Here is a 24,505-nt window from a genome sequence, read left to right as displayed (position 1 = left end):
AATGTTTGCTGCCTCCATTCGGGATGCACTGTTTCAGTTTCAGTGGCTCAATATGTTGGACAAAAACGGACGAATGTAACTGAGGTTGGGAATGACAATACAATCAAACTAGCAAGGGCAATGATCACAAGTCAGTCATAACGTGGCTAATAGGCTAGCGTATCTATTTATGTAGCAAGCTAAAAACACAGAGCCTAACGTTAGCTAGATAGCTAGCTAGCTAGCTAGCTAGCTGCTAGGAGGATGTCATGTCATGTCATTGGAGGAGTGGGTGAGTGACCGACTTTTTCCCCTCATATCGTTTTTCGGTGGCTATACACAGCTAGAGATGCAGGTGTCATTTGGTTAGCTAGCAAGAACTTGAACGACTGTTATCCAGTAAGCATATCTCTTGCGTTCACAAATTCACTCTGGCTGCTCTATCTACTCCGATTTCAGAGCACCCTCGCCTGAGTGTGCCATAGCACAGAATAACTGTTGAATTTACGAACGCGCAACATCCGCTGAGTATGACCAGTGTCAGTAAACGTAGGCAAAGAAAGTAATGGTTAGTCACGAAAGCTCTAGATAACATGTAAACAGCCTAACCAGCTCTGCTAGGGCAAGTAAAATGGTCAGAGTAAGGTGTTCTCTCATTTGTGTCTGGAAGTAGCTAGCTAGCAAGCTAGCCAACTTTAGCCAGTTAGCTTTGGTTGCTTGGTTGGGACAAGCGTGCATTGTTGGCAGGCAAGCTGCAGAAGGACGAGTAGGCTACAGTTCTCCATCGTTTATCAGTGCAATTTTGACGGCCAACTAGCTGAAAAGGTTTGAGAGGGTTTATCTAATATTCCTTCGTTAGATGTTAGCTCATCTTTCTCTTGCTAGCATTAGTTGTTGATCTTTTTGTTGTTGATGTGAGGGAGGGAGAGTCTACCTTTTCATAGTTGTTTGATCAATAGGACTGTAAAGTTCCCAAATGTAAAAGGACTCTCAAGTGGGATTGACATATTTGCAGAAATCCATTCAGGTGTATTTTGTGGCTTTTGGCGAATGCGTTCTAATGATCTAAAGTTGCGCTGTTGCAATTGCCTGTAAACACACAGTCCAGTTCAAAGTGAATGATGGCAAGCCTGTCTGCAAATGGCTTGTTTGCATAAAGGCCTACTGTAGCTCTGATTTGGCTATGGCGCACTGGTCTGCGTAGACTCTGGTCCTGGACGAGACAGATGTTTTTATTAGGTTTTATTTACTGCAGTGTCTATTAATTGTCCAAACGCACGGCTGCTTTCCCACTCTATATTGCTGTAGAATTTTCACAAATGCCTTAGTATACGTAATTCTAAGAATTTATGAAAACGTGAAAATGACCATATCTAAGTGCTCGCGTGTCAGAACATGTTTAAAAAAGTGGATTATTCTTCCTGGGGGTGTATATGAACAGATTTTAATAAGATTTCATGTTGCTAAAATGCTGTCAGTTCCATTCCACTTTACTGTATAAAACACTGCATCTACACAGTCTCTGAGCTATATCTGTTTGATTATTTATCATCAATGAGCCCTTATGAATCTTCACTGAAAAAAAGTCATGTTTTTCTTTTGAATTCTACTGATTATTTATGAACCCTTGAAGAACCGCAATTGTTCAGAGTGGTATAGGTGCTCACACAAGCACACACATGCACGTGTGAGAAAGCGTGTTCGCTCACACAAACACACACACACACAAACACACACTTACACAGTGGACTCTAGGTCCTATCGAATTCAACACACATGTACAATACACACAGAAATGCACACATATGTACATGCAGGTAACTGCCAAAATAAAGGAAACACCACATAAAGTGTCTTAATAGAACGTTGGGCCACCAGCTTCAATGCGCCTGGCATAGATTCTACAAGTGTCTGGAACTCTATTGGAGGGATGCGACACCATTCTTCCACAAGAAATTCCATCATTTGGTGTTTTGTTGATGGTGGTGGAAAATGCTCACCAGCACTGCTCCAGAATCTCCCACAAGTGTTCAATTGGGTTCAGTGGTGACTGAGACGGCCATGGCATATGGTTTACATCGTTTTCATGCTCATCAAACCATTCAGTGACCACTCGTGCCCTGTGGATGAGAGCACTGTCATCTACTCCCATCAGGATATAAATTATTCACCATAGGTTGAAGGTGATCGCTCAGAATGGCTGTGTATTTACTGGCATTTACCTTGCTCTCTAAGGGGTTGAGTGGACCTGAACCATGCCAGGAAAATGCACCCCACACCATAACAGTCGCCAGAACCCTCAGTTACTCAAGTGTTTCCATTATTTTGGCAGTTACATGTCCATTACGTGCATGGAAAGAGCAAGGCTAGCTAACATACACGGACTGGTCATATATGTCCCCATAGGAGTAGACATGGGAGAGGAAATACATGTATAGAAATGGGTTGATACATGGCTCCTATACATGAATACATACATGGACAGTTCAGGGCTGCCTGTCACAAAGAGAAGGACACACGTCTGATGATCTTAGTAGGGAGAGGAAGTGTGGGAGGAGGACACAGAACAAATTAAACTGATAAAACAGACAGAGAATAGGAGAAAAATAGATAAGTGTGTGTGTGTGTGTGTGTGTGTGGGAAGGCTCACAGAGTCAAGCAGCCACAGAAACCTGTCTAGAACCATTACCTCATCGAGCAGACTGCCGATTGGTAAATGGCAGTGGAGTTGCCATGGTGACAGCTAGCCGTTTTTAGCTGTTGCTTCAGCGATGCCCACACGTGTCGTTGTTTTAGCTGCATGGTACGGTAACAGCACTGGTATATGAACCACGTTGATTACATGCATGATGTAGTCATCCAGCCGCCAACTTCACTGGTATAGAGTTGGAACACAGTTTTGGAGAGGATGACTCATACACACACACACACACACACACACACACACACACACACACACACACACACACACACACACACACACACACACACACAAACACACACATACACATACAAAAACACACACATACACACACACACAAACACACACATACACACACACACACACACACACATACACACACACAAACACACACATACACATACAAAAACACACACATACACACACACACAAACACACACATACACACACTACTCATACTTGCACACATATATGGGTGGTCCCGGGGACCGTATGAGGGGTCCTCTGTAGCTCAATTGGTAGAGCATGGCGCTTGTAACGCCAGGGTAGTGGGTTCGATCCCCGGGACCACCCATACGTAAAAATGTATGCACACATGACTGTAAGTCGCTTTGGATAAAAGCGTCTGCTAAATGGCATATTATTATATTATTATATAGCCACCTGTTGTTTTTCAGAATTAACCCTGGTACTGGGATCTGTAGTTTGACCAAATCTCCCAAACCTCCACATCTAGACCCTGCCCTGCCTGGACGATGCCTAGGAACAGAGTCACACCCTTTATGCCCAATAAAGACACAGAGAGCCTACACACTTTCACCCCTTCTCCCCACCTTCTCTGCCTCTTCACCCACTCTCTCTCTCTTTTTCCTTCATCACCATCCCTTTTCCCCTCCCTACCTCCATGACAGGAGCCGCTGAGATCAGCAAAACACACATTAAAAAACGCTAATCTCTTCCTCTCCTTCCTCCCCTCTCATTGGCTCTGGGTGATGTCACCGTGTGCCGTATGCACTCGTCGATAACCTATTAGAGTCCAGCGTTGGTTTTACAGTCAGCTGGGGAGTGCTCGCCTAGCGCTCTTCTGCTGCGTAAGCTCATACACTGACCACTGTACCGCTGTATTACCTGCCTAGCTACCTAACTAGCTAACTACCTGCCTGCCTAGCTACCTAACTAGCTAACTACCTACCTGCCTAGCTACCTAACTAGCTAACTACCTACCTGCCTAGCTACCTAACTAGCTAACTACCTACCTGCCTAGCTACCTAACTAGCTAACTACCTACCTGCCTAGCTACCTAACTAGCTAACTACCTACCTGCCTAGCTACCTAACTAGCTAACTACCTGCCTAGCTACCTAACTAGCTAACTACCTGCCTAGCTACCTAACTAGCTAACTACCTGCCTAGCTACCTAACTAGCTAACTACCTGCCTAGCTGTAGGTAGACTAGCACTGTACTGGGGTGATATTGTATTGTATCAGTAGGTAGACTAGCACTGTACTGGGGTGATATTGTATTGTATCAGTAGGTAGACTAGTACTGTACTGGGGTGATATTGTATTGTATCAGTAGGTAGACTAGCACTGTACTGGGGTGATATTGTATTGTATCAGTAGACTAGTAACTGTACTGGGGTGATATTGTATTGTATCAGTAGATAGACTAGCACTGTACTGGGGTGATATTGTATTGTATCAGTAGACTAGCACTGTACTGGGGTGATATTGTATTGTATCAGTAGGTAGACTAGCACTGTACTGGGGTGATATTGTATTGTATCAGTAGACTAGTAACTGTACTGGGGTGATATTGTATTGTATCAGTAGGTAGACTAGCACTGTACTGGGGTGATATTGTATTGTATCAGTAGACTACACAGAAACATACACATGCCATCAGCTCCTTGCCCTAAATTATGACATAATTCTGTGCCAGGTCGTCCCTTTCTTCCCCACTTCCTGTCGTCCTCTCCTCCTGCTCTCTTCCACTCAGTGGAGGTAAAGCATCCCTCCCTCCCTCTCTCCAGCGATGATGTCACCTCCTAGCAGAGTAGCAGCAGTCCTGTGTTGTTGGAGTCAGGCCTCTTATGACAGAGCAGAGAAAGACTCTCTATAAATCTGCCCCTCCAGCTCTCCATCTCTCATATCCTCTGTTGCTCTCTCCATCTCTCATATCCTCTGTTGCTCTCTCCATCTCTCATATCCTCTGTTGCTCTCTCCATCTCTCATATCCTCTGTTGCTCTCTCCATCTCTCATATCCTCTGTTGCTCTCTCCATCTCTCATATCCTCTGTTGCTCTCTCCATCTCTCATATCCTCTGTTGCTCTCTCCATCTCTCATATCCTCTGTTGCTCTCTCCATCTCTCATATCCTCTGTTGCTCTCTCCATCTCTCATATCCTCTGTTGCTCTCTCCATCTCTCATATCCTCTGTTGCTCTCTCCATCTCTCATATCCTCTGTTGCTCTCCATCTCTCATATCCTCTGTTGCTCTCTCCATCTCTCATATCCTCTGTTGCTCTCTCCATCTCTCATATCCTCTGTTGCTCTCTCCATCTCTCATATCCTCTGTTGCTCTCTCCATCTCTCATATCCTCTGTTGCTCTCTCCATCTCTCATATCCTCTGTTGCTCTCTCCATCTCTCATATCCTCTGTTGCTCTCTCCATCTCTCATATCCTCTGTTGCTCTCTCCATCTCTCATATCCTCTGTTGCTCTCTCCATCTCTCATATCCTCTGTTGCTCTCTCCATCTCTCATATCCTCTGTTGCTCTCTCCATCTCTCATATCCTCTGTTGCTCTCTCCATCTCTCATATCCTCTGTTGCTCTCTCCATCTCTCATACCCTCTGTTGCTGTCCTGTGTGGCTGTCCTGTGTTAGATGTTGTTTTGGCTGTATATTGTCCTGGTACTGGGCTGGGGTGGTACTGGGCTGGGGTGGTACTGGGCTGGGGTGGTACTGGGCTGGGCTGGGGTGGTACTGGGCTGGGGTGGTACTGGGCTGGGCTGGGGTGGTACTGGGCTGGGGTGGTACTGGGCTGGGCTGGGGTGGTACTGGGCTGGGCTGGGGTGGTACTGGGCTGGGGTGGTACTGGGCTGGGGTGGTACTGTGCTGTCCTGCACTGTCCTGCACTGTCCTGTGCTGTCCTGTGCTGTCCTGCCCTGCCATGTCCAGTCCTGTGCTGTCCTGCCCTGTCCAGTCCAGTCCTGTGCTGTCCTGCCCTGTCCAGTCCTGTGCTGTCCAGCCCTGTCCTGCCCTGTCCAGTCCTGTGCTGTGCTGTCCAGCCCTGTTCTGCCCTGTCCAGTCCTGTGCTGTCCTGCCCTGTCCAGTCCTGTGCTGTCCAGCCCTGTCCTGCCCTGTCCAGTCCTGTGCTGTCCAGCCCTGTCCTGCCCTGTCCAGTCATGTCCTGTCCAGCCCTGTCCTGCCCTGTCCTGTCCTGCCCTGGCTCCAGTCCTCCTCACCCTCAGACCTCACTGTTTCATCTAAACCTCAGCACCTCATTCCTCACACTCATCATCTCTGGCCTAGTGGCGTGCGTGCCTGTGTGTGTGTGTCACTCATATACACCCACTCACACACTATCGTACTCCACCAGGCCTATTGGCACACAGTGGTATGTCCCCATTCAACCCCAGTGTCTCAACATCACACAGTGGTATGTCCCCATTCAACCCCTGTGTCTCAACATCACACAGTGGTATGTCCCCATTCAACCCCTGTGTCTCAACATCACACAGTGGTGTGTCCCCATTCAACCCCAGTGTCTCAACATCACACAGTGGTATGTCCCCATTCAACCCCAGTGTCTCAACATCACACAGTGGTATGTCCCCATTCAACCCCATTGTCTCAACATCACACAGTGGTATGTCCCCATTCAACCCCAGTGTCTCAACATCACACATAGAGAGTCATTCACAGTTTATTCCATCTATCCCGTTGTATACCGGCTGGCTGTTCTGGCTAAGTATAAGCGGTGGAGAGATATGAGTATACTTGATCAGCATGTCAAGGACAGATGGGTAGACAGATGGGTAAACACATACAGTGGGGAGAACAAGTATTTGATACACTGCCGATTATGCTGGTTTTCCTACTTACAAAGCATGTACAAGTCTGTAATTTTTATCATAGGTACACTTCAACTGTGAGAGACGGAATGTAAAACAAAAATCCAGAAAATCACATTGTATGATTTTAAAGTAATTAATTTGCATTTTATTGCATGACATAAGTATTTGATCACCTACCAACCAGTAAGAATTCCGGCTCTCACAGACCTGTAACATTTTCTTTAAGAAGCCCTCCTGTTCTCCACTCATTACCTGTATTAACTGCACCTGTTTGAACTCGTTACCTGTTTAAAAGACACCTGTCCACACACTCAATCAAACAGACTCCAACCTCTCCACAATGGCCAAGACCAGAGAGCTGTGTAAGGACATCAGGGATAAAATTGTAGACCTGCACAAGGCTGGGATGGGCTACAGGACAATAGGCAAGCAGCTTGGTGAGAAGGCAACAACTGTTGGCGCAATTATTAGAAAATGGAAGAAGTTCAAGATGACGGTCAATCACCCTCGGTCTGGGGCTCCATGCAAGATCTCACCTCGTGGGGCATCAATGATCATGAGGAAGGTGAGGGATCAGCCCAGAACTACACGGCAGGACCTGGTCAATGACCTGAAGAGAGCTGGGACCACAGTCTCAAAGAAAACCATTAGTAACACACTACGCCGTCATGGATTAAAATCCTGCAGCGCACGCAAGGTCCCCCTGCTCAAGCCAGCGCATGTCCAGGCCCGTCTGAAGTTTGCCAATGACCATCTGGATGATCCAGAGGAGGAATGGGAGAAGGTCATGTGGTCTGATGAGACAAAAATAAAGCTTTTTGTCTAAACTCCACTCACCGTTTTTGGAGGAAGAAGAAGGATGAATACAACCCCAAGAACACCATCCCAACCGTGAAGCATGGAGGTGGAAACATCATTAGTTGGGGATGCTTTTCTGCAAAGGGGACAGGACGACTGCACCGTATTGAGGGGAGGATGGATGGGGCCATGTATCGCAAGATCTTGGCCAACAACCTCCTTCCCTCAGTAAGAGCTTTGAAGATGGGTCGTGGCTGGGTCTTCCAGCATGACAACGACCCGAAACACACAGCCAGGGCAACTAAGGAGTGGCTCCGTAAGAAGCATCTCAAGGTCCTGGAGTGGCCTAGCCAGTCTCCAGACCTGAACCCAATAGAAAATCTTTGGAGGGAGCTGAAAGTCTGTATTGCCCAGCGACAGCCCCGAAACCTGAAGGATCTGGAGAAGGTCTGTATGGAGGAGTGGGCCAAAATCCCTGCTGCAGTGTGTGCAAACCTGGTCAAGACCTACAGGAAACGTATGATCTCTGTAATTGCAAACAAAGGTTTCTGTACCAAATATTAAGTTCTGCTTTTCTGATGTATCAAATACTTATGTCATGCAATAAAATGCAAATGAATTACTTAAAAATCATACAATGTGATTTTCTGGATTTTTGTTTTAGATTCCGTCTCTCACAGTTGAAATGTACCTATGATAAAAAATTACAGACCTCTACATGCTTTGTAAGTAGGAAAACCAGCGAAATCTGCAGTGTATCAAATACTTGTTCTCCCCACTGTATATTAATGGTAGTGGTGGTGGTGTTGATAATACTGCTCATCTATGGACTCTGATTGTAATATTGGGCCGTTAGGGCGTGGTGAGTGAGTTCAGCTGTACTGTAGGTCTCCTCTCCAAGCCTAGTGGACAGAGACACAGAGAGCTTTGCTCAGTGGCCCTGTGGTCAGGCAGGAATGAGGCTTGTCATCTCCATGGCTATTTTCCTCTCTGTCCGCGAGGCGAGGGCGTTGATTTACTAGAAGTGTCCTGTGTCACAGCCAACAGCCAACCCCTCAGAGTGCTGCTTGGACAACATACAGTACTGTCAGTGACACTGACTACAGTGCTGGGAACTTATGGACAGTCACTAGAAACAGAAAACCAGAACCAGGGTTGTGGGGAAAAACTCTGGCAACATTATCAAGCATGGGGAACAACTGTGTTGAATGGCTAGTTTCTTATACAGTACCTTGTGAAGTGACTCAAGCACTTGAATCCTTCTATAAAACATTCAGTCAGTCTCTGCCCGCACCTTTAAATAACAGGCAAAGGAGACCCCTGCCCATGGCCTGGTGTGTTTAAGATCTGTTGACGACAGGCCCTGGTATACAGTGATGACAGAGGGTAGAGGGTGTGGGAGGAGGGTAGAGGGAGTGGGAGGATGGTAGAGGGAGGGTAGAGGAGGGTAGAGGAGTGAGAGAAGGGTAGAGGGAGTGAGAGGAGGTTAGAGGGAGTGAGAGGAGGGTAGAGGGAGTGGGAGGAGGGTAGAGGGAGTGAGAGGAGGTTAGAGGGAGTGAGAGGAGGGTAGAGGGAGTGGGAGGAGGGTAGAGGGAGTGGGAGGAGGGTAGAGGGAGTGGGAGGAGGGTAGAGGGAGTGGGAGGAGGGTAGAGGGAGTGGGAGGAGGTTAGAGGGAGTGAGAGGAGGGTAGAGGGAGTGGGAGGAGGGTAGAGGGAGTGGGAGGAGGGTAGAGGGAGTGGGAGGAGGTTAGAGGGAGTGAGAGGAGGGTAGAGGGAGTGGGAGGAGGGTAGAGGGAGTGGGAGGAGGTTAGAGGGAGGTGAGAGGAGGGTAGAGGGAGTGGGAGGAGGGTAGAGGGAGGGGAGGAGGGTAGAGGGAGGGGAGGAGGGTAGAGGGAGTGGGAGGAGGTTAGGAGGGAGTGGGAGGAGGGTAGAGGGAGTGGGAGGAGGGTAGAGGGAGTGGGAGGAGGGTAGAGGGAGTGGGAGGAGGGTAGAGGGAGTGGGAGGAGGGTAGAGGGAGTGGGAGGAGGGTAGAGGGAGTGGGAGGAGGTTAGAGGGAGTGGGAGGAGGGTAGAGGGAGTGGGAGGAGGGTAGAGGGAGTGGGAGGAGGGTTAGAGGGAGTGGGAGGAGGGTAGAGGGAGTGGGAGGAGGGTAGAGGGGGTGGGAGTCTGGGGGTGGGGTAGTACCAGCTATGGCTTTGGCTTTAGCTTCATTGTGAAGATAACATGTGTATATTAACATTCATATTGACACCTTCATCCTGATATGTATTTATTCATATAAACCAATGTTTCTAACACTGACTCACTAGTTACTAGGTATTTCTACTAGTGCTGTTCCTAACACTGACTCACTAGGTATCTCTACTAGTGCTGTTCCTAACGCTGACTCACTAGGTATCTCTACTAGTGCTGTTCTAACTGACTCCTAGGTATCTCTACTAGTGCTGTTCCGCTGACTCACTAGGTATCTCTACTAGTGCTGTTCCTAACGCTGACTCACTAGGTATCTCTACTAGTGCTGTTCCTAACGCTGACTCACTAGGTATCTCTACTAGTGCTGTTCCTAATGCTGACTCACTAGGTATCTCTACTAGTACTGTTCCTAACGCTGACTCACTAGGTATCTCTGCTAGTGCTGTTCCTAACGCTGACTCACTAGGTATCTACTAGTGCTGTTCCTAACGCTGACTCACTAGGTATCTACTAGTGCTGTTCCTAACGCTGACTCACTAGGTATCTCTGCTAGTGCTGTTCCTAACGCTGACTCACTAGGTATCTACTAGTGCTGTTCCTAACGCTGACTCACTAGGTATCTACTAGTGCTGTTCCTAACGCTGACTCACTAGGTATCTCTGCTAGTGCTGTTCCTAACACTGACCTTAGATCTCTGGTACCTTCATTCTCCTTGGCTGAATGTACAGTAAGACAGTGTTGTTGTCCTGAATCTACAGTAAAACTGTGTTGTTGTCCTGAATCTACAGTAAGATAGTGTTGTTGTCCTGAATCTACAGTAAGACTGTGTTGTTGTCCTGAATCTACAGTAAGACAGTGTTGTTGTCCTGAATCTACAGTAAGACAGTGTTGTTGTCCTGAATCTACAGTAAGATAGTGTTGTTGTCCTGAATCTACAGTAAGACTGTGTTGTTGTCCTGAATCTACAGTAAGATAGTGTTGTTGTCCTGAATCTACAGTAAGACTGTGTTGTTGTCCTGAATCTACAGTAAGACAGTGTTGTTGTCCTGAATCTACAGTAAGACTGTGTTGTTGTCCTGAATCTACAGTAAAACTGTGTTGTTGTCCTGAATCTACAGTAAAACTATGTTGTTGTCCTGAATCTACAGTAAGACAGTGTTGTGGTCCTGCCTCTACAGTAAGACGTTGTTGTTGTCCTGAATCTACAGTAAGAATGTGTTGTTGTCCTGAATCTACAGTAAGACAGTGTTGTTGTCCTGAATATACAGTAAGACAGTGCTGTGGTCCTGACTCTACAGTAAGACAGTGTTGTTGTCCTGAATCTATAGTAAGAATGTGTTGTTGTCCTGAATCTACAGTAAGACAGTGCTGTGGTCCTGACTCTACAGTAAGACTGTGTTGTTGTTCTGAATCTACAGGAAGAATGTGTTGTTGTCCTGAATCTATCTTAAGATAGTGTTGTTGTCCTGAATCTACAGTAAGACAGTGTTGTTGTCCTGAATCTATAGTAAGAATGTGTTGTTGTCCTGAATCTACAGTAAGACAGTGTTGTGGTCCTGACTCTACAGTAAGACTGGGTTTTTGATCCTGGCTCTCTCTGCTTGTTGTGGTAACTATCTAGGAGGAGAAAATACAATGGTGGCTTTAGCAGTGGAAAGCCATCCAACTCCACTGTGTACGTGTGTTTGTGTGTGTGTGTGTGTGTGTGTGTGTGTGTGTGTGTGTGTGTGTGCGTGCATGCGTGAGTGTGTGTTTGTGTGTGTGTTTGCTTGTGCGTGCTTGTGTGTGTGTGGCATTTGCAGCAGGGATAAAGATGAGCTTATTCAATAAGGCAGATAATGAAACTCTGTAGCTGATGGACTTAGAGTTAGACACAGATAAAACAACAGTCCTTCTCCACTGCTGTGTTGTCTCAGCTTGGTGAACAAGACCCTTTCAATCAGCTTCAATCAACCTTATTGGATTAGCTGGGATAATGTTTCCAAGAATCAATTATTTGGTTGCACCCATCAATTTTTCGATTTTGTCTTTGTTTAAAATCTACATTTTCTACGAACTGCTTGCTCAACTCAATTAGAATGTACTAATGCTGTGGTTGAAATGATCACGTAGCTTTGGTAGAGTAATGGTAGACTTATTGGAATGACACTCCATATTCTAAACACACAGCAGTGTTGGGGAAGCCACCCTGAAAATATAGTTTACCAAGCTACCAATTGCTTCAAACTGAAAGAAGTTAAGCTACACTAAAGCTAACCTTAAGAAAAATATGGTTTACTTAACTAAAGTTACTTTGAAAAAGTAGTCCACTACATCCAAACTACTTCGTGAAAAATTATCATACAGTATGTACAGTAAACCTGAAATGTCATAGACAACAAATTGCAAGAACATATCACTTTGGGGTCATACGTTAACAGAATGTGATTTAACCTATTAAACGCAAAAACTATGTGTCAAGTGAGAATTAAGCAGGTCTGATGCCGAAAAAGAAAATAAATTCACCCATATTTTATTCTTGCAAATATAAATGTAGTGTAGTTCCAGTAGTTGAAAAAGCTGAAAACGCTACCTACAGTAGATTTGAATTGAGTTCAACTACCACCAAGCTACTACAAAAAATAGTTAACCCTTAGCCTACAATTTCTGCGCCCCCGAGGAAATCTAATGAACACAATACAGGGCTAGAGCAGTGTTTGTCCGACCATGAGACATCCCGAACGGTTTGTCCTGCAAAGTATAATGACCGCTCTATTGAAAGATGAGTCTCTCCGTTTTCCTCGAGGTCGCCCACAAGCCTCACAAGACTCGTCTGAAGGTCCCCGGTACCAGTTAAAAAAATTAATGGAGATAGTTTAGTGCCTAAAATAAGGGGATAAGTACGTCAGATATAGGACAGACACTTCAGAACAAACTTCCTTTAGATTATTTTTTGGGACTATCTTTTGTTCCAAGTAGTGAATCTGTTATTCAATGGGTGTCTCTTGGCTAACTGTTATTTAGTGGGTTTCTCTTGGCTAACTGTTATCAATGGGTTTCTCTTGGCTAACTGTTATTCAATCGGTGTCTCTTGGCTAACTGTTATTCAATGGGTTTCTCTTGGCTAACTGTTATTCAGTGGGTTTCTCTTGGCTAACTGTTATTCAATGGGTTTCTCTTGGCTAACTGTTATTCAATGGGTGTCTCTTGGCTAACTGTTATTCAGTGGGTTTCTCTTGGCTAATTGCAGTAATGCCAAATTCAATGTTTTATCCCAAAAACATGTTCTATACAGTATTTTTTGGATACCTTAAGGGGTCTTAAAATTCCAAATAAAATTGCTATCTTAAAACAATTCCAAAAGTACCAAAAGAAGAAAGCATTAGACCACTCACTAAAGGCTTCAGTCATACAAAAGCTATACTTAAATCCGAACTAACAGATTAGTAAGAATGGCTCACCCCGTGTTCAAGAATGGCCTTTTTTCACTTTATTCAGATTACAACCTCTCACTCTCAGTTATTTGAAAACGAAATAATCTCCAAAATATCGCTATTTTTAAAACAAGCCATAGAAAGTTGGTTGCAATTTCAGTTTAATCCACCTGAAAAGACAGAACAAATAATACAACAAATACTATGGTTAAACTCAAATATACTAATTGATTTAAAAAACTGCATAATCTTTGTAAATTATATCATAAATAGGACTGGTGGAGTTATGTCACACATGCAGCTAACTAAAATATATGGAAATGTCTGCTCTATCCAAAATTACAACCAACTAATTGCAGCATTACTCTCCTGTGTCACTGTGTGTTTAATCTCCCCCCAGTGTAAATAAACCCAGAGTGATCAGGCTGGTAGTAGCAGCATGGATTATCCTGCCATTTACCAATGCCATGGTTTATCCTGCCATGATTTATCCTGCCATTTACCCTGCCATGGTTTATCCTGACATTTACCCTGCCATGGTTTATCCTGCCATTTACCCTGCCATGGTTTATCCTGCCATTTACCCTGCCATGGTTTATCCTGCCATTTACCCTGCCATGGTTTATCCTGCCATTTACCCTGCCATGGTTTATCCTGCCATTTACCCTGCCATGGTTTATCCTGCCATTTACCCTGCCATGGTTTATCCTGCCATTTACCCTGCCATGGTTTATCCTGCCATTTACCCTGCCATGGTTTATCCTGCCATTTACCCTGCCATGGTTTAGCCTGCCATGGTTTAGCCTGCCATGTGAGCGAACAAGCCCCAGCCATGACAGGGTTTTGGTTTCAGGGCACCCCACACCACAGTGTCACCCTACCTCCATCCTCCTCCCTCCCTCTTCCCTCTCCGTTTGGCCTCATTCATCAAGCTGTGTTTGGGGCTCCTGTCTCTGGCTGGGTACACTGCCACCCCATGCTAGTTCTTCCCCCTAGAGATGGCACTACAGTACCAGTACTACTGCTTCATCTCTCTGACATCTATGTGAAGGACTGAAGGCTGCCTTTAGGTCAGTTTGTGTGTGTGTGTGTGTGTGTGTGTGTGGGTGTGTGTGTGTGTGTGTGTGTGTGTGTGTGTGTGTGTGTGTGTGTGTGTGTGTATGTGTATGTGTGTGTGTGTGTGTGTGTGTGTGTGTAGCCTAAATACCATGTGTAAGGCAGGTTTAAACAGCATGGAGAGCCCATGGCACGGCTGGCTGCCTGCGACTCTTACGGTTGGGGATCAGGGTGAGGCCTCTGGGTCCTGGTCGGTTAGACTAATTTAAAGACAACACAATCCAACAACCTTAACCTCTACAGCAGTCTGAGCCTCTCGGGTCACTGGAGGTCACGGGAGGTCACTGGAGGTCATACTGTCATGTGACCTTTCAGGAAAAACCTCTCGCCCTTACCTGTGTAACCTCCCCCTCCCCTGGCTCGACTGATCATCACTTGCATGTACACACACATGCACGCACACACACACACATCCCACTGTCATCACGACCCAGTGGCTAGCTAATGGTCAAGGCTTTGTTATAAGAATGGCCCTGGATTACAGTGCAGATCACTATGAACTAAAGATGGGTCAACAGCACAGGGCAGACCCATATTGTGCTGGTTGCGTGTTTTGTCTGAGAATTCAATCGATTGTGTGTGTGTGTGTGCCCGTGTGTGTATTTGTGTGTGTAAACAGCAAGGGAGTGGTCCATGTTAAAATGTTTGTTGTTAAATGCTAAGCCTGTCAAACATGACCTATACATACACACCTGCCGTATCTGTCTTCTGCAGAATGTATTGTGGGTTTGAAGGTTAAAGGCTGTGTGTGTGGGAGATGGCTAGTGATGATGATGAAACACACTAGTGTTACTGAGGTCAATTTAAATTCCACTCAACTCTGGGATTGGATTAGGAATCAAATCAGAATTGTAAAACGGCCCATAATGTATATAGGCTAATGGAATTGACCCAAAATTCTAACACGCACATCCCAACCAAGAATAGAAAAGAGACAAATCTGTTCCCTCTCTCCCTCTTTTGCACGCAAACACACAGCCGCACCCCCGCCCTCCTCCCAACTCCCTCTGTTACACAGACAGCCTGAAAGGAAGGCCAAAATTACCCCAGAATTGCTTCGCTGGTGCCTATCTGTCTGCTTGAAGACAGATAGGCCCACGACGGTGTCACGAGAATTTCTATCTCAATGTTCTAACTGAACTATTTTATAACTCCATCTGTATCCTGGAGGTTGTAAAGCTCCAGTTATAAGAAACATACAGAGTCCCAGCATACAATGGTCAGTTCTTTATTCAGAGAGCGCTCTGCCCTCTCAAGTTCAGAGTCCATCTTTTATACACATACATCAGACGAGATTCCCACCCCGCTTTAGGCGGGCTGTATTTTTCCACTGTACACATACATTGTTTTTCATATTCTGCAGCATGTTTCATAATCTTCTCCGAGCCTAACAGTTTCTCCCCTCCCTGAGTTGGGAGGCCTATTTCCTATTATTGGTTTCACAGTTGTCACAAGTTGTCTGTCGACAGTTCTCCTTCTCCTTTGTTGTCTGACCTAACTCCTACTTATATTGCTAAATAGTAACACAATGTCATAATCTTAACTTGTCCTATGCACACACATTACTAGATTATAGTCTTATTATTCTAATACATTTCACACCGTTACAGTTTCTAGGTGGAATACTTTAGTCATTACTTTAAACATACAAATCTTCTATCAGACGGTCACACCGAACCTGGGTGGAGGTGGCCCGGTGTGCCCCTGCCCTGGCCCAGCCTGGCCCTGCTGACGTGTTGGGCCATGAATCAACTGTTTGTCATTTGTGATGCCACATCTCCACTGTCTGAGAGCAGGCAGGCATCCGAGAGAGAGGGATGCGGAGAGTAGAGGAGGCAGATAAGGAGTGGGATTGGAAGAAAGAAAGAAGAGAGTAGAAAAAGGGACAGCCTTCTCACTTGGATTCTCCAGGCCCAATGAAGCAGAGAGTAAGTGATAGCCAGACAGAGAAAAAGAATGAGACAGAAACAATGGTAGGTAGCGAGAGATTAAGGAAAATAGAAATTCTGGGAATTAGAAAGGCATGGAATAAGAGAGAGAGAGAGAGAGAGAGAGAGAGAGAGAGAGAGAGAGAGAGAGAGAGAGAGAGAGAGAGAGAGAGAGAGAGAGAGAGAGAGAGAGAGAGAGAGAGAGAGAGAGAGAGAGAGAGAGAGAGAGAGAGAATTGATGTGGGGATTTCTCTATCCCAATCCCCTGTAGTCTGACTGTGCAGTGGTGTAATGCTGCTGGCTGAGGTCCCCATAGCCTCTTCATTAGCTGTGATTAAACTGGGCCTCACTGCCATGAGACGACTGTCCTCATCCTGACCTCGTTCCTCATCCTGTCCTCATCCTCACAATAGAGACAATACTGTTAGATACAGTAGAGCCATGAGATGACTGTCCTCACAATAGAGCCATGAGATGACTGTCCTCACAATAGAGCCTTGAGAGGACTGTCCTCACAGTAGAGCCATGAGATGACTGTCCTCACAATAGAGCCTTGAGAGGACTGTCCTCACAGTAGAGCCATGAGATGACTGTCCTCACAGTAGAGCCATGAGATGACTGTCCTCACAGTAGAGCCATGACATGACTGTCCTCACAATAGAGCCTTGAGAGGACTGTCCTCACAGTAGAGCCATGAGATGACTGTCCTCACAATAGAGCCTTGAGAGGACTGTCCTCACAGTAGAGCCATGAGATGACTGTCCTCACAGTAGAGCCATGAGATGACTGTCCTCACAGTAGAGCCATGACATGACTGTCCTCACAATAGAGCCTTGAGAGGACTGTCCTCACAGTAGAGCCATGAGATGACTGTCCTCACAATAGAGCCTTGAGAGGACTGTCCTCACAATAGAGCCATGAGATGACTGTCCTCACAGTAGAGCCATGAGATGACTGTCCTCACAGTAGAGCCATGAGATGACTGTCCTCACAGTAGAGCCATGAGATGACTGTCCTCACAGTAGAGCCATGAGATGACTGTCCTCACAATAGAGCCTTGAGAGGACTGTCCTCACAGTAGAGCCATGAGAGGACTGTCCTCACAGCAGAGCCATGAGATGACTGTCCTAACAATAGAGCCTTGAGAGGACTGTCCTCACAGTAGAGCCATGAGAGGACTGTCCTCACAGTAGAGCCATGAGATGACTGTCCTCACAGTAGAGCCATGAGATGACTGTCCTCACAATAGAGCCATGAGATGACTGTCCTCACAATAGAGCCTTGAGAGGACTGTCCTCACAGTAGAGCCATGAGATGACTGTCCTCACAGTAGAGCCATGAGATGACTGTCCTCACAGTACAGCCACAGTAGAGCCATGAGAGGACTGTCCTCACTGTAGAGCCATAAGAGGACTGTCCTCACAGTAGAGCCATGAGATGACTGTCCTCACAGTAGAGCCATGAGATGACTGTCCTCACAGTAGAGCCATGAGATGACTGTCCTCACAGTAGAGCCATGAGATGACTGTCCTCACAATAGAGCCTTGAGAGGACTGTCCTCACAATAGAGCCTTGAGAGGACTGTCCTCACAGTAGAGCCATGAGAGGACTGTCCTCACAGTAGAGCCATGAGATGACTGTCCTCACAATAGAGCCATGAGATGACTGTCCTCACAATAGAGCCTTGAGAGGACTGTCCTCACAGTAGAGCCATGAGAGGACTGTCCTCACAGTAGAGCCATGAGATGACTGTCCTCACAGTAGAGCCATGAGATGACTGTCCTCACAGTAGAGCCATGAGATGACTGTCCTCACAATAGAGCCATGAGATGACTGTCCTCACAATAGAGCCTTGAGAGGACTGTCCTCACAGTAGAGCCATGAGAGGACTGTCCTCACAGTAGAGCCATGAGATGACTGTCCTCACAGTACAGCCACAGTAGAGCCATGAGAGGACTGTCCCTCACTGTAGAGCCATAAGAGGACTGTCCTCACAGTAGAGCCACAGTAGAGCCATGAGAGGACTGTCCTCACAATAGAGCTTTGAGAGGACTGTCCTCACAGCAGAGCCATGAGAGGACTGTCTTCACAGTAGAGCCTTGAGAGGACTGTCCTCATACAGTAACATCCAGTTACTACTGTCAGTCAAACACAATGTTAACCCCAGCCCTCTACGTGACTGAACACAGAGTAAATGAATATAATTCCTCTGCCCTCTACGTGACTGAACACAGAGTAAATTAATATCATTCCTCTGCCCTCTACGTGACTGAACACAGTGTAAATGAATATCATTCCTCTGCCCTCTGCGTGACTTTTCCACATGGAGGGGCAGGATCAGTGACTCCACAACACACACAGAGATGCTGCAGGACTCTAATCATGTTGGTAAGGGGTCAGAGAGAGGTCACAGTCATATAAATAGACCTCTGGTTTAGTGGACCGTCATGATTGGAAAATGTATTTGACAATTAGTTCTAGAGAAATCCATGCTTCTAACAACGGATAATAGTCCAGGAGATGTGACGTATGTGACTGATGAGGAAGAGAAGGAGGAGGAGGAAGAGGGGGTGGAAGAAGGGAATGCTAGAGGCTTGTCCTCTACTAATGCAATGAACCTGATCACCCAGGTCACACACACACACACATAAACACACACACACATAAACACAGTATCTCTGTGACTGTCTATCTCTGTTTTGTCTACATCCTGCTGGTTTAGGACATTGTCTCTTTGTATTGTAGTACATGGGAAAGTCCTGATCTGTTTCTAACTGATAATGTTCCTGTTTCCCCAGATTTAAATGACCCTGAGATTCCTTTGACACAGTTCATTACAGCTCAGGGGTGGCATGTAGCCTAGCGGTTAGAGCGTTGGGCCAGTAAAGGTCTGAAAGGTCCCTATTTCAAATCCCCGAGCCGACACGATGGAAAATGTGTCGGTGTGCGCTTGAGCAGGGCACTGAATCCTAATTGCTCCAGGATCGCCATTGATAATGGCAGACCCTGGCTGTGACCCCACTCTCAGATAATACACACTTGTGAAATAGGACAAATAGAAGCACCCACCTAATTATATTATTATAATTATAAATTGGGTGGTTCGAGCCCTCAATGATGATTGGCTGGCAGCCGTGGTATATCACGGGTATGACCCAAACAATATTTTTACTGCTCTAATTATGTTGGTAACTAGGTTATAATAGCAATAAGGCACCTCAGGGTTTGTGATATATGGCCAATATACCAGGGTTGTGTCCTGGCACTGCGCGTTATATCGTGTCTAAGAACACTGTGGTATATTGGCCTTATACTACACCTCCGCAGGCCTTATACCTTCCAGTGTCAGACTGCTGCTGTACCAGAATGTCTCTGTATGTCTGTCTGTCTCTCTCCACTGGTACCGCTGAGAAATGAGCTGCCATTGCCAAAGTCACATTTAATTAATTGTGTTCTCTTGTAAATTACATTGGATGGAAGAATATGTGATTTTGAACACATCTGTCTCTCTCTTTCTCATTCTGTCTCTCCCTGTTTCTCTCTGTAACTTCCCTCCCCCATCTCTCCCTTCCTCCCACCCTCCCTCTTTCCACCCCCCAATCCCTCCTCTCTCTCAGACCCAGTGTCAGTGGATGTGGACCAGTATGATCTGGCGGTGTTGTCTGATAGTCTGAGGGGTTTCCTCCAGGACCTGCCCTCCCCCATCATCCCAGCCGTGGTCTACAGTGAACTGGTCTACACCGCCCAAGGTACAGTAACAGTACTCACTGACTGCTAATCGCTTATAGTCATCTGTGTCTTGCATTTCCAGGCAAGGTTTTATTGCCCCGTGTAGCTCAGTTGGTAGAGCATGGCGTTTGCAACGCCAGGGTTGTGGGTTCGATTCCCACGGGGGGCCAGTATGAAAAATGTATGCACTCACTAACTGTAAGTCGCTCTGGATAAGAGTGTCTGCTAAATGACTAAAATGTAAATGTAAATGTAATGTAAATACTCACATTCGTCATTATTAACTAACATCAAACATCACGGTCCAAAGTCAGCCAGGCCATATCTAGAGACTGTTTGCACAGACTCCTTGGGGCTAGCCAATCACAGAGTTCTGCTGTCACTTGTTTGAAATTAGGCTAAGCTATTAAAATGTTTAACCCAGGGTTAAGGATAGGAAAATGCAGTGTGTAAAGCCATGTTAAATAGAGTTGCTAAGCTAAGGTCATATGAGCACCAGTCAGATCCAACCAACCCTCTAGGTATAGGAGCTAGCTCCAGCCCCCAGGGTCATGGATGGGACACCCTGATTTAACCTCTGGGACCCAAGTGCAGTATATACCCTGGCTAAACTTCAGAGTTACCCAGAGTGCCTGTGTCTGTCTGAAGACATCGGTTTCTTCTGTCAGTGTTAAACTTCTCCTTCCTTCTAACCCCTTGATGTTTAACTGTATATAACAGCTGAGAGAGAGAGAGAGAGAGAGAGAGAGAGAGAGAGAGAGAGAGAGAGAGAGAGAGAGAAATATGTTCCCTCTCTCAGCTCAGTTGTCTGTTGGCCCAGCTCCATATTAATATATCTTTCTCTCTTCTCTAAATCTTATCCCTCACTCCAATGTCTGCTCTGTCCTGCCTCACATCTCTCTCTCTTTTACAGACATGCTGTAGCGCCTGATCTATTTTTCATGACCCTTTCCATTGAACATAAGGAGAGTCGTGCTTTCCGTGGGTGGTTGTGTGTGCGCGCATGTGTGTATTTGTGTATGAACTTCTTTGTGCGTGTAGGTGTTTGCATTGGTGTGTGTTTGTGTGAAAGCTTTTGTGTTTGCATGTGTGTGTGTGTGTGTGTGTGTGTGTGTGTGTGTGTGTGTTTGGGAACACCATAGGGCAGACTGGGACGATGTCAACCCTGGTGCCGAGTTCACACTCTCTCCCCCCTGACCTCCCCCCAAATTATTCAGCCTCTCCTCTCCTCTCCTCCGCCAGCAACAGCAGCATCAGTCAGTGATGTAAGTGCTTGTCTCTCCCAGCTCCGATCCTGTTTCATCACACTCCCAGCAACAGCTTCTCTCTTTTATTTATGGGAACATTTTAAGTCAGGATAAACCACTTGAAAAGACGCATGGTGAAAATATGAGGGCTCTGTGAGGTTAAGCTGACTAAAATTGAACTTATTTTTGACTTTGGAGGGTGGTCTGCTGTAAAACACTAATAAAGCACTACTAGGGGTGATAAACCATCAAGTGGATTTAAATAGTTAAATAGATCAGGATTGAGTGCTGAAACATGTAATGGTACAATATGATATGATAGGTGGCATGTTAAATGGTATGTTAAGATAGTGTAAGCATCCAGTAGTCATTTGTCATTTGCTTGAGCAAGCCCAGTCGTTGTGGTCTAGATAAGAGTTTGTGTATACACTGTCGGCTTTCTGCTTAACCTATGGGGTTATGAGTCCACTGTCTAATGTCTGTGATGCAGGCTTAAGATGAGCACATATCAAGAACACTGGGTTCATTGAGTATTCTGTACTGTCGGCTTTCTGCTTAACCTATGTTGTGTATTCTACTGTAGTTATTAGCTATTCTCCATGTGTGTCTCTCTGCCTGTCTGTCGTGCTGTAGAGAACTCAGCCCGTCTCTCCTGGTCTCTCTCTCTCTCTCTCTCTCTCTCTCTCTCTGTGACACTCGCCATGCGACTGGCAGAGTAACTGCAATCGCAGCAGACTTCGGCCAGGTGTCTCAGTCCCATCCTTTTGTGTCTCAGACAAGAGAAGTGGTCAGTCATCCTATTGACCTAATCCAGAATCAGAGTGACATCTCTAAGAACCCAGGGCACAGGGCCAGCATTACAGCCAGACCAAGCCCATCTGGACTGGACAAAGGGGGGAACCCAGCTCTAACCTTCCCTTACTCCCTCCTCCCTGGTCAGCCCAGCTCTAACCTTCCCTTACTCCCTCCTCCCTGGTCAGTCCAGCTCTAACCTTCCCTTACTCCCTCCTCCCTGGTCAGTCCAGCTCTAACCTTCCCTTACTCCCTCCTCCCTGGTCAGCCCAGCTCTAACCTTCCCTTACTCCCTCCTCCCTGGTCAGTCCAGCTCCAACCTTCCCTTACTCCCTCCTCCCTGGTCAGCCCAGCTCTAACCTTCCCTTACTCCCTCCTCCCTGGTCAGCCCAGCTTTAACCTTCCCTTACTCCCTCCTCCCTGGTCAGTCCAGCTCTAACCTTCCCTTACTCCTCCTCCCTGGTCAGTCCAGCTCTAACCTTCCCTTACTCCCCCTCCCTGGTCAGCCCAGCTCTAACCTTCCCTTACTCCCTCCTCCCTGGTCAGTCCAGCTCTAACCTTCCCTTACTCCCTCCTCCCTGGTCAGCCCAGCTTTAACCTTCCCTTACTCCTCCTCCCTGGTCAGTCCAGCTCTAACCTTCCTTACTCCTCCTCCCTGGTCAGTCCAGCTCTAACCTTCCCTTACTCCCTCCTCCCTGGTCAGCCCAGCTCTAACCTTCCCTTACTCCCTCCTCCCTGGTCAGTCCAGCTCTAACCTTCCCTTACTCCCTCCTCCCTGGTCAGTCCAGCTCCAACCTTCCCTTACTCCCTCCTCCCTGGTCAGCCCAGCTTTAACCTTCCCTTACTCCCTCCTCCCTGGTCAGCCCAGCTCTAACCTTCCCTTACTCCCTCCTCCCTGGTCAGTCCAGCTCTAACCTTCCCTTACTCCCTCCTCCCTGGTCAGCCCAGCTTTAACCTTCCCTTACTCCCTCCTCCCTGGTCAGTCCAGCTCTAACCTTCCCTTACTCCCTCCTCCCTGGTCAGCCCAGCTCTAACCTTCCCTTACTCCCTCCTCCCTGGTCAGCCCAGCTCTAACCTTCCCTTACTCCCTCCTCCCTGGTCAGTCCAGCTCTAATCTTCCCTTACTCCCTCCTCCCTGGTCAGTCCAGCTCTAATCTTCCCTTACTCCCTCCTCCCTGGTCAGTCCAGCTCCAACCTTCCCTTACTCCCTCCCCCCTGGTCAGCCCAGCTCTAACCTTCCTTACTCCTCCTCCCTGGTCAGCCCAGCTCTAACCTTCCCTTACTCCCTCCTCCCTGGTCAGTCCAGCTCTAACCTTCCCTTACTCCCTCCTCCCTGGTCAGTCCAGCTCCAACCTTCCCTTACTCCCTCCTCCCTGGTCAGCCCAGCTCTAACCTTCCCTTACTCCCTCCTCCATGGTCAGTCCAGCTTTAACCTTCCCTTACTCCCTCCTCCCTGGTCAGTCCAGCTCTAACCTTCCCTTACTCCCTCCTCCCTGGTCAGCCCAGCTCTAACCTTCCCTTACTCCCTCCTCCCTGGTCAGTCCAGCTCTAACCTTCCCTTACTCCCTCCTCCCTGGTCAGTCCAGCTCTAACCTTCCCTTACTCCCTCCTCCCTGGGCTGTCCAGTGTCCTTAGGGAGAGATGGAAAGCCAGTCAACCGGTTAGTGGCACCGAAAAGTCTACCCCCCTTCCTCCCATCACCCCCTTCCTCCCTGCCCAGTCTCAGTCTCAGTGTCCAGTAGGTCCTCGGGAACAGATGGACAGGCCAAGTTCCCAGCCTTGGCCTCTATTGAGCCAGGATCAGACCGTATTGATAAGGACCGAGGGCGGCCATGAGGACAGAGGGGACAGGGTGGGGCGATAACACCTCCAGACGAGATGTGGGAGGGCAGGGGGTCTAGGGGGGTCTGGTGGGGTCTGGTGGGGGGGTCTGGGGGGTCTGGTGGGTGGGGGGGGTCTGGTGGGGGGGTCTGGGGGGGTCTATGGTGGGTAGCGGTCATCGATTGTGTCTGTGGTCCGAGGAGGCGAGACAAGAGGAGGTCAACACAGCTGCCCTCTATCAGACCAGACAGATTGTCAACTATATATCATCGAACAGCTCTGACCGACACACACCCACACCACACACACACACACACACACCACACATACACACACACTCCCCCTCAACACACACAACCGTTGCCCTGCCACCTCCTCCCTCCCTAAGCCCTCCTGACCCCCTCCTAGTGTGTCCCTGACCTCTAAACCCCTGCCCCTAAGACACTTATCTCATATAAGCACCCCGGGCCAGCCTTAACCAGGCCATCCCTAATGGCTCCAGGCGTGGTTGAAGTCATTAAGAGAGAAGCCAGCCTCAGTCAGGCGACTATAGCAGCTAACAGCTAACAGTAGTCCTCCTCATCAGGTACCTATACTAAATATAAAAAAGGCTATTTTCAATATTGTATGAGTTCATATGGACAGGGTGTTTCTCCTTGGGAGCAGCGTCAAATCAAGGCTGGACACAAAACACAGTACACTCATCGTTAA

The 24,505-nt window shown here is 47.1% G+C and overlaps 1 protein-coding gene across 1 annotated transcript in view; it reads left to right on the top strand.

Moving 5' to 3' along the window:
• The window catches only part of LOC121534059 (phosphatidylinositol 3-kinase regulatory subunit gamma), a 290,255-nt gene that overhangs the window by 136,979 nt on the left and 128,771 nt on the right, over nucleotides 1-24,505 (top strand). Inside the window, exon 5 of the mRNA XM_041840491.2 lies at nucleotides 19,823-19,954. Coding sequence (XP_041696425.2) covers nucleotides 19,823-19,954 — 132 coding nt within the window. The remainder of the gene's footprint in view (nucleotides 1-19,822; nucleotides 19,955-24,505) is intronic.

This window comes from Coregonus clupeaformis, chromosome 20 (genome assembly GCF_020615455.1).
Source record: "Coregonus clupeaformis isolate EN_2021a chromosome 20, ASM2061545v1, whole genome shotgun sequence".
In the NCBI taxonomy this organism is placed as follows: Eukaryota; Metazoa; Chordata; class Actinopteri; order Salmoniformes; family Salmonidae; genus Coregonus; species Coregonus clupeaformis.
Note: the sequence above shows the minus strand (reverse complement) of the source record. Positions and strands in the feature narration are given on the sequence as shown.